Source organism: Monodelphis domestica, chromosome 5, assembly GCF_027887165.1.
Source record: "Monodelphis domestica isolate mMonDom1 chromosome 5, mMonDom1.pri, whole genome shotgun sequence".
Classification (NCBI taxonomy): Eukaryota; Metazoa; Chordata; class Mammalia; order Didelphimorphia; family Didelphidae; genus Monodelphis; species Monodelphis domestica.
The window spans coordinates 186,218,098-186,229,275 of NC_077231.1; the positions used below are offsets into that span (position 1 = coordinate 186,218,098).

Consider the following 11,178-nt stretch of genomic DNA (forward strand, 5'->3'; position numbering starts at 1 on the left):
ATTTTTTAAATGGTGTTATCCAGAACTGACTACAATAAGCAGTCTGCCTAGAGCAAAGTACAGGACTATCATCTCCTTATTCCTGGAAGCTCTGGTGTAGCCCAATTTACATTAAGTTTTTGGCTTCAACAACACAATGAAGATATTAAAATCCGCAGATCTTTTTTTTTCTTTTCTTTTTTTTTAAACCCTTACCTTCCATCTTGGAGTCAATACTGTGTATTGGCTCTAAGGCAGAAGAGTGGTAAGGGCTAGGCAATGGGGGTCAAGTGACTTGCCCAGGGTCACATAGCTGGGAAGTATCTGAGGCCAGATTTGAACCTAGGACCTCTGGTCTCTAGGCCTGGCTCTCAATCCACTGAGCCACCCAGCTGCCACCCCACTGAGCGACCCAGTTGCCCGACCCCTCCCCCCCAGATCTTTTTCAGACAACCTGCTATCTAACCAGAGCTACTCTATCTTATGTTTGTGAAGTTCTAAGCTCTATTAGGGAAGAGCCCTTTTCTTCTTTATTGCCTTCAGTTCCTACTTCTGTGCCTTACCTGGAATTCATACAAGGTGAAAGAATGTCAAATGAAAATATACTATCTTTGAGAAGCCAGCTCCTGCAGTTATGTTACATGGTAACTTAGTAAAAGCACCAAGAGGACACACAGGAATCTTGACTAATTTGCTTTGGAGTTTTGGTGAAGTTTGCTCTAGTCCATCTGTTCATTCAGCTATAAAATAAGCAGCTCTTTTAGAAGAAATGAAAATTAGGAAGTAGGCTTATGAGAGTGAGAGATTCAAAGTCTGTGCCATTTACTGTCTGTGACCTTGGACAAGTCACTTAACCTCAATTTCCCATAATCTATAAAACTGAAGGGCTACACTCAGATTTCTCTGTCTCAGTTCTAAATCTGAGTTCAAATGATCACTTATTACCCCATGAAAGCTTATGAAGAGCTTCCCCCCCCCCCATTGTGATATGATATAAATGAACCAGGTATTTAGTAAATGGTGGAAATGCACTAGGACCTGAGGAGAATACCAAGGAAATAGAACATAATCCTTGTGTCCCAAAAGCCTGCCATTATGCCCTTTTGCTGAGCAGAGCTGGGGACTCATGGTTTCTGCATTTTGTCCTCCATATCTGTATGGTGCAAATAGAGTGAATCATAGGAATTAGAAAAATGTGAGTTCAAACCCAACTTCAGGCATTTACTACCTATGAAACTTCAGGCAAATCCCTCAACTTCTTTCATTCTTGGTTTCCTCATCAATAAAATAGGGAAAAATAATAGCAACTATCTCCCAAGGTTGTGGGAGGGGGGGAAGAGAGAGATAACATGCTATTTTTAAAGTGCTTTGCAAGCCTTAAAGTGTTTTAGCCTATTAAACTCTATATTTGGGTGCAGTGGGTAGAGCAAGGGGCCAAGAAGTCATAAAGTCTCATCTTTATGAGTTTAAATATAGACTCATAAATTTACTGACTGTGTGTGACCCTGGGCAAGTCAAGTAATCCCGTGTGCCTCCGTTTCCTCATTTGTAAAATGAACTGGGAAAAGAAATGGCAAGCCATTCCAATATCTTTGCTAAGAAAACCATAGATGGAGACAGGCATCAATAAAGTCCTTTTGCATTCTAAATGAATAAACTTCTAACCTTTTATACTTTAAATGCAATGAAAAACTCATTGCTCTGTCTTTCTACTTCCTTCCATCTTTTCCCGAATTTCAGGTCCTTCCCTCTTCATACCTCTCTAGCCTAGCTCTACTCCGCCTTCTTTCCGTCCACGTGATGCACAACATCCTGGACGGACCACGCAAAGGGCGCACGCGCGCCAATCCTCTCTCACCACCACCCCCTGCTCAGAGTAGAGGCATCGGCCAGGGGATGGGGGAAAAGGTAGCGGAGGTAGCCTCCAGTCTCGCGATATTTCCTTCCTAGAAGGCGAAGAGCACTTAGGTGTTTGTCGTTATCAGGTTGTGTTCCTTTTTTCCTCATTCCCTTTTTTTCTCGGCCTTTGGCGCAGACTCTGGAAAACAGGGCCAACGCATCATGACGTCGGCATTGGAGAACTACATCAACCGTATCCTTTCTCGCGTCTCCCTCTTCCCCTTCCCCGGAGAAAGATCCCCTCTATGGTCGCGTTAGGGAGCGTTAGCTGCACCGTGCCCGCGGACCATGGGAGCCGAACGGGCCTGGCGCGTGCCTGCCGGGAAGGGGAGGAGCGATTAGATCCGGACCCGCCTGCTGAGACTCGGGGTCCTTGGGAAGGCGCTTTCGTATCCTGGGGATCATGGGCCTATTCCTCCCCCAGCTTCCTGGTAGATCTCGATTGTGGTGTTCTTTTCTGCCTTCTGTTCTTTAGTTTTCCTCCGTCCTGAGCCCAACTCCCTCCGCTGTTCATCCTCCAGATGCGAGCTGGCCTTCCCTCCCTCCCCCCCCCCCCCCAAGCTAGAGCGGAGAGCTTGAATGCGGGACAAATATGGGCCAAGCGCGTGGCTGCCCTTAGCAGAACTAGGAAGGTTCTCGCCTATGCTAAAAACAAGAAAGGCCCTACTTTTAGACCCCAGAAGGAAACCATTCATTCTTGTTTATGAAGGGGTGAGAGAGTTGAGAGGAAGCAAATTATCATATTTGGGAGTTTCCGTTTTTTGGTAATTTGTAGTTGGACACCTTAGTGGAAGTTATATGAGAAAAGTTGTTTTAAGTTAGCATAGTATCAAACGTTGCTAAAAATCTTATCTGTAAGAATTGTAAAACTATAGCTGTTTTAAGAGCAGAATAGTTACATAGATGAAAGGGTAATTTTCTCCCTCCCAAGATCCTGAAGATATGATTTTGGAAATGTTATAAGCACCAAGGTTTTGTTTTTTAACATGATCTCTTTTACAGTTTTCAGACTTTTGTAATCTACTTTTTATGTAGAGAATTTGGAATTACTGTGACAGTAATACTTAAGATTTTCTAACAAAATAGGTTTTTTCATCAAGGCTTAAAGTTACAAAATACAGACTTGCCTAAAGAAATACTTCCTTAATCCTATTTTAATCAGGTACAGTTGCTGTAATTACATCTGATGGCAGAATGATTGTGGTAAGTATTCAATTTACTCTATTTTATCAGCTCATAATGTTTTATTTGTAGAATACCTTTTCATTGTAAGATGGCAGGATATTTTTACATTTTAACATTGTAGCTAGAATGTTGTAATGGTATCAGAAAGAATTAGATTCAAACCCTACCTCTCCTCTAATCGCTATTAGCTGTTGGTCCATAGAAAAGTTCCTCTCTAAATTTCAGTTCTCTAATGTATAAAAGGAGATGTCTTTGCAAACCTTTAGAATCTGTATGAATGTTAGTTATCACCACTTTTCTCATAGACCACATAAATTATTAGAATACTTGCCTTCTCCATTCTTCTCCCTTTCAACTTTCCACAATCTGAATTTGAACCCAATAACTGGAATTGCCCTCTCCAAAGTTGTCAGGAAACTTTTAATTGCCAAATCTAATGGCTTTTGTTCGATCCTTGTCCTTTCTGACTTATACCACATATGACACTGATGATCATTTTTTTTCCTCTGGATATTCCCCCTCTCTAGGATTTATGACATTATTCTCTTTATTTTCCTCCTGCTTTGTAGTCCTTCACTGGATCTTCATCTCTGTTATATTAAATAAGTGTATTCCCCATCTCTCCTGGATTTTCTTCTCTTTTTCCTTTATCATTTCTTCTTTTTATCATTTCTTCCCCATCTCACTTCTTGTTATTTTCTAGATGCAATGATTCCCAGGTCTCTGTGTGATCTCTCTTCTGAGATCTAGCCCCACATCACCAATCCATTCTCCAGGCTTCTGAAACTCAACTTGTGTAAAACACAACTCATTACATTTCCCTCCAACTCCCAGCTCTCCCTTCATTCAGACTGCTTTTGCAGCATTATCACCTTCTGGCTTCTTGGTAAATTCCAATGACTCCTCCAGGCCTTTGATTATAGACTACATATAGATCACAACACATTCACATTTTCTCATTCTGTGCAACTCTTGTGTTTGTCCTCCTTTCAGCCCTATATAGGCATTTCAGTATGCTAAGGGCTCCAGATCTTTAAGCATCACTCAATACAAATAGTCCCCCTCCTCCTCTGGTCATACATTTTTTGGAGTTGTCTCACTTGGGGTTTGGTTAAAGAGCAATGGAGGGGGCCATAGTTGACATGAAAAAGCTTTAAGTAAGTCATTGAGATTTGTACATAAACATCATAAAGATACTATATAAATATGAAAATCTGTTAATTTATATGACCTCTAGTTCAGGTAAGAAACCTCAGTGGAGAATGTATATCTTCATAGGTTTTCAGTGTTGTAAAGGACCTTAGAGATCATCTAGTCTGGTGATGGTGAAACTTTTAGAAGGGTAGGTGATATGAGAAATGTCATCAAGCACCTGTGGAGATTAGGAGGGGAGCTGCCTTCCTGCATCCCTCTGGCTTTCTTGTAACAAGCTCTGATGAAGTCTGTGCTGGGGCGATGGTGCATATACCCACTAAAAGGGATCTAAGTACCCCCTATGTGTGTGTGCCATAAACTATGGATCTAGTTTAACCCTCTGGTCATAAAAATAATAATAAAAGCTAATATTCTTATAGTGCTTTAAGGTTTGCAAAAACCCTTTGCCTCCTTTGGTCCTTTCATCCCCTTTTTACAGATAAGGAATTTATGTGGTTTCTTTTCTCAGTAGAGTATGACAGCTGCTGTTATGGAGCAGATGACATTGCTTTGATTGGTGTTTTGTTTTGAAAGGGTATAGAGAAAGCAGATTGGGAATCAGATTTGGGTTATAAGAAGTATACAACCTTGGGCAAATTGATTAATTTTTGTAAGCCTCTGTTTTCTGATCTATAAAATGGAAACTAATAATGATAATAATCCATGTTTGTATTATGGAATTATTTGTAATATCATGAATATGAAAAGTGCTTTGAAAAAGGTAAAGCAGTTATATAAAACTATGTAAAGTGATTTATTTTTTATCTTATAAAAGTCCAAGATAAAAATAGTTCTATCTTAAATGAGTAAATTTAAAGGAAAAATATTTTTTTCTAGAAGTTTTTACACACAAACAACATAAAAAAGCTTAAGCCTATCTGTGGAAATGGTTCATTACTTGATACATCTAAAACATGCCTACATGCTGTGTTTTCAAAGTTATGCTTCTCCCAGTTGACTCTTTTTGTTTGTTATAAATCTATGTGTTTTATATATATATATATATATATATATATATATATATATATATATATATATAGTCTATGTGAGAATTGGTTACTTGTTAGTTCCTTTTTAAAATAAGATTTCTCCAAACCCCAGATTTAGTTTACTTCTTTTGTCATTGCTTTTATTCAGGTGAGGAAAGCTGAATATACAGAAAATTAATTAAAAATGGAAACATTTTAACCAGAGTCATTTAAATTTAGATTTCCTCAGAAATTCAGCCAATTCTTCCCTCATTCAAAATCTATTTTTTCCATAAAATGTGCTCTAATTAATCCCATCAGGTTCCAGTTATTTTCATAAAATAGTACCTTTTTTCCACTTGAAAAGTTATACTTAATATCTTAAAAAGTTTTCTATTTAATATTTTTATTAACTTTCCTTTGTCTACTTTCTTTAGAAGTTCTTCAAATTAAAGGGTTTGTATTTTGTCTTTATCTCTCTAGCTACTCCACAATATAATGTAAGTGTTTATTGAACTTAATATTAGCTGCCTACCTTCCTTTTGTAAGTTCACAATAATTGGTGCAAAAAATATTTTCTGGAGTACCTTCTAAGACTCCGTAGCTTTCTGCATTTGACACACAAGTGTATTTTTTCCCCATTATTCAAAAATGGGTTTTATAATCTAAAATAATGGCATTTACAGAGGGTTAGATTTTTGCCTTTTTGTTTTTTAATTTTAGAATTAGACTTTTTAAAGTGGCTAACGTGCATTAGAGACATTTTTCTAGAATTATTATATGTTATATTTTGAACGTAAGATAAACTTAAAACTAAGATAACTTAAAAACATTTCATTATTCTTTTGAATGTATACTTCACAGGGAACACTAAAAGGTTTTGATCAGACCATTAATTTGATTTTGGATGAAAGCCATGAACGGGTATTCAGCTCTTCTCAGGGAGTAGAGCAAGTGGTGTTAGGATTATACATTGTCAGAGGTGATAATGTGTGAGTATGTTTTTTTTTTTATTTGGGCAAATGCAAGCTTTAAGTATACATAATAGATAATATGATTACATTTATAAATTATGTTATCCATAATACTTATTATAGCTATTAATGTAGATATTTTGTTTTTCCCAAAAGGGAAGTTTTCTCTTAAAAGGAATCTCATAGTGAATTCTTTGGCAAAGTGAATAATTATCCCCAAATCATTTTTATAATTGTGGACTTTTACATATTATCCTCACTTAAGATGAATTAGACCTGGGCTTAGTAGTGTATGTCTGTAATCCTTCTGCTACTGGAGAGGCTGAAGCAAGTAGATCTCCTGAACTAGAGAGTTCTGAGCAGCAATAGAGTTTTCACACTAAGTTCAGCACCAATATGGAGTAAGCCCCTGTGAGTGTGTGCTTGTTATCAGGCTGCTTCTGACAGCTAGATCACCCAGTGGAGAGTTATGGGTCTAGTCATAAAGTCGAGTTCAGATCCATTCTCAGGGTCACATAGCTGGTAAACTATGGCAGGATTCAGACTTCTTCTGAATCTAAACACAACAGTGAGCCATCTAGCTATCATTTTTTTTTAAGGATAAAGCACATTTGTCCTTCCCTCATTTTGTAACACCTTTCCCATTTCCATGATTTTTCAAAGATCAGCTGTGGCTCAAAAAGGATCTATACCAGTATCTTGCCATATGATTTACACAGCCTATAGACTGGTATTCATTTTATGGAATGTTTCGTGTTGCTTTATCACCTTAGTTGCCCTGATTTTCAATTCAATTTTTAACCATTTTGTTTTATCTATCCTTCCCATTATTCCCCTTGGATTTAAAAAAAAAATGAGGCAAAATGGAGTAGTTCAGCCTGCTTACAATTTTGTCTGTCAGCATTCCTTCCATGCCAAACAGTTTTCCTGTCCTTTCTATGATACTTTTCTTCCCCTAAAATAAGCAAAAATTAAAAACTCTTTTAGGCAATCTTAGCATTAATTACAAGCCACACCTCTTTTTGGCCTTTAGCATTGCTGAAATTATTCTTATACAATTATACTAGTTTTGTTGATCCTTAGTTACCTTTCTTTGCAAGTCTTTTAAAAATCTGATTTGGTTGAAGAGTTGCCTTTATCACTTTCTTTAGACAATACCCCTTATCTTTTTTTTTTTTTAACCCTTACCTTCTGTCTTAGAATTGATACCGAGTATTGATTCTAAAGCAGGAGAGTGGAAAGGACTAAGCAGTAGGGTTAAGTGACTTGCCTATGTTCACAAAGCTAGGAAGTGTCTGAGGTCAGATTTGAACCCAGGTCTTCCCAACTCTAGGCCTGGCTTTATCTTTTGTGCTAACTAGCTGCTCCTCCCCTTATCCTTAATGGGTGAATTCTTTAAGATAAATTCATAAAAAAGATGTAAGCAACCTGCCATGATACATCATACAAAAGATTTAGAGCTAGAAGGAATCCATTCTGTTTTTGTTTTCAAAACTAAACTATTAAAAGCTACCCATCCTTCTTAGGCTTATATTTCCTATAGTATATTAGGATGCTGGACCTTCACTTTAGCTTCACATATATTCTATATAAGAATGATATCAGTCAGTAAAAGAGGAAAAAATGAATTGCTTTGTAAGTAATACCATAAATGAGTCTTGATAAAAATATTAACTTTTGCAATATTTTGTCATAGCAGAAAAATCCATAATTGAAATTAATTTAGAAGTCATTTTAGTTGTCTATTATTATAAAAACAGTAATGTTTATGCAAACTTTGAATCATAAGTGGTAGACTAAGTTTTTGTTGTATCACATCCTTTAATATGTTATAATATCTATAGGGTTTGACATATAATCTGACAACATAGTCTGACTGATAATTACATTATTTTAAAATTTTACTTCATCTAGGAAAGAACTTGATTTTAATTTTTAGGTAGGATCTTTATTTTTAGTCCAGAATTCCTACTATAATATGACTCCCATTTTTTTAACTTAGGTATAAAAATAATTGTTTTATTAAAATATTAAATTTGTTCTAAACCTCATCTCCTTTCCCCTGTATTTGCTTTCTATTTTGAAAGACTTTAGTATTTTACTCCCAACTTTTAAAAAAATCTAAATATCTCCATTAGAATTTTATTCATTCTCTTTTCTTTGTTACTTTTCATTTCAGTGCAGTTATTGGAGAGATTGATGAAGAGACAGACTCTGCACTTGATTTGGGTAATATTCGAGCAGAACCTCTGAACTCAGTAGCACACTGATATATTAGAAACTTTGGACTTTGTAAATCTTTTGACTGTATAGATTTCCTTATTCTGAGGATAATGTGCAGGATTTTTACATATTGTGATAACTAATTACATTTTTACTCATTTTGTGAGTGTTGTCATTTGATATGTAAATTAAAACATTTCTACATTTTACATTTTATTGTAAGATTTTGTTTTCTATATTAAATTGTATAAACATCTAGCAGCGACTAATATGCATAATTTGAATAATTTTATAAACAAATGATACCTTTGACATTTTAAAATGAAGTTGTAAACAGAAATTTATGTACCATTTAAATCAGTGTTAATGTTAATACTGGGCAATGACAAATTGGCTCATAATTGAGGAAACAAATCTATCTGGAACGTCTCAAATGAAATTTCTTAGTACTGTTGGCATTAGTTTATTTCTATGATTGCTATTTTTTGATAGTTCTAACAGTTTCCTCTAAGAGTTATGAGTCAATCTGGCTTTAAATGAAAGGGAAAATGATGATGGAAGAGAGAATATTCTCATAGAACAGAGAGTAGTAGAGACAAAGTACAAGAATTGGTAAACTGAATGTGAATAACTTGCTTGAAGTATATTTTTAATGTGACCGTACCATGTTAAATTATCTTGATATGAATAATATCCATCCAACTTGGCAAATATCACTTTATAAATGTTAGTAATTGAAAATTTGTTTCTATTTAGCCAAAGCTTACTATCATTATATAACTTGTAAACAATTTTCTCTGATATATTAGAATGTCAAAGGATTATTTAAAAAATGGTTAATTTTCTGTATAAGCACATTATTTCTATTAAGCAATCTATGTGAAAATTAATCATTTGAAATACAAAAAATCTCCAACTTATAAATTGGATTATCATATGAAAGTTCTTTTAGTAATGTAAAAAGTTAGTGTTTTAAAGTTTTAAATACCTTTTGTCATAGTAATTATGGATATAAAAAGTGATTGTATTTCTAAGTTAGTTTATAAATGCCCATAATATAGTTGATATTTTTCAGTGGAAAAATAGAAAAGAGTATTACATTGTATCTTAAAGAAAAAGTCTTTGAGGATGAGTATAAAGGATTTTTTGAACATTTTTTTTTTATAAAAACCCTTGCCTTCCATCTTAGAATCAATACTGTGTATTGGTTCCAAGGCAGAAGAGTGGTAAGGGCTAGGCAATGGGAGTCAAGTGATTTGCCCAGGGTCACACAGCTGGGAAGTGTCTGAGGTCAGATTTGAACCTAGGACCTCCCATCTCTAGGCCTGGCTCTCAATCCACTGAGCTACCCAGCTGCCCCCTTGAACATTTTTAAGAGCTTTAGAGGATGGTAACAATGATTGTATAATTTTGCTTTTCCTAACCTTTGGTACAAGTTGTCTTTGTACATTGACTCCCCAAGAACCTGTAATTTTTTCAGAGTACAAACTAATATCCAGTTGCTAGAACTTAACCTATTAATGTGTCACAGCTAACTAGGTTAAGCTGAGCCCATAATAAGTTTTCTATCTTGGTAAGAATTGTTGAAGCTTATACTTTGCTACCAGAGGGTCTGAGGAACTAGGCCAATCTCCATACCAAAATAAGTCTTTGGAGCAAGACTTTTGTTACTTTAGATCACAAGTGGAACAAAGAGCAGAGATATTTTTGCAGATGTAAGCAGGAAACTAGAAGGAAATATACGTATTTCAAAAAAGATAGTTTTCAGTATCATGAACTGTTCTGTGAGCCCCAAAAGAGAATTGTGAGAAATTTTCATTATTAATCTTTAAGAAGGAGATGGTAGAGGTTAGGGGTTCTCAGACTCACATAAGGTCAGATAGTGAACCAGGTGCTTGAGATAAGAAACTGCCCATAATCTGGACAAATTGGTCACCATAATCTGTAAGATCATATGCTAGGTGTTAGTTCATGGTTGGGGGCAAGGGTAATGCATTGTAATACAATGATATACCTTGTATCTTGGGAACTGCCCCATAGGTAACTGAAAACTTAGACTGGACCAATCAACAAAAAGTTAATGGGAAGTTTGGCTTTAGTAAATTTCATGAGACTGGTCAAATGTTATATTAATTAGGTGGACAGTGAGGTAGGCTATCAAAGATTATTAAATAAGTAGAAAAATGCAAATATTTAGAGTTGTTAGCTGTTAAACAGAACTACACAACTAAAGCAACTTCATTTATCCAAGAAGCAGGGAACCTGCTCAAGGTAAGGTTTTAAGGAAGCTAATTGAAATTTTTGTTGCTGAAATGGCTTTCTATGGGGCAGCTTAGTGAATTCAAATCTGTCTTCAGACTCTAGTTGTGTGACCCTGGGCAAGCTACTTATCACTGTTTGCCTTGTTTTTCTCATCTATAAAATGAGATGGAGAAGGAAACAGCAAACTGCTCTCTTATCTTTATCAAGAAAATCACAAAATGAGATCATATTCTGACATGACTGAAATGACTAAAAAACAATAAAGGTCCTGAGACCAAAAATTTTCTGGACTAATGTGTCCTGAATTTCCTCCTTTCCTTCTCCCTCAAAGAACAGGAATGGCAACTTTAACAGATGCTCATGTGATTGTATAAGATTTGAGAAAGAAGCTGATGGTCTGTTCTTGAACCCCAAACTATTTTTTTAGAGAAAGGGAAGAGTTTGAATTCAATGAGCAACATGACCTCACATTCTTGCCAGAGAGGGGAGATTTA

The 11,178-nt window shown here is 35.7% G+C and overlaps 1 protein-coding gene across 2 annotated transcripts; it reads left to right on the top strand.

Annotated features, from left to right (window-relative positions):
* Nucleotides 1-1,778: 1,778 nt before the first annotated feature.
* LSM8 (LSM8 homolog, U6 small nuclear RNA associated) lies at nt 1,779-10,974 on the top strand. Of its 2 annotated transcripts, none has more exons than XM_001364699.4 (4): nt 1,779-2,071; nt 3,041-3,081; nt 6,090-6,217; nt 8,379-10,974. In XM_001364699.4, the coding sequence occupies exons 1-4, from the start codon at nt 2,041-2,043 to the stop codon at nt 8,467-8,469; spliced, it is 291 nt and encodes a 96-aa protein (XP_001364736.1). In that variant the 5' UTR covers nt 1,779-2,040; the 3' UTR covers nt 8,470-10,974. The 2 variants fall into 2 exon arrangements, with proteins under 2 accessions (XP_001364736.1, XP_056655564.1); XM_056799586.1 differs by lacking the exon at nt 1,779-2,071 and adding an exon at nt 2,097-2,309.
* Nucleotides 10,975-11,178: the final 204 nt, after the last annotated feature.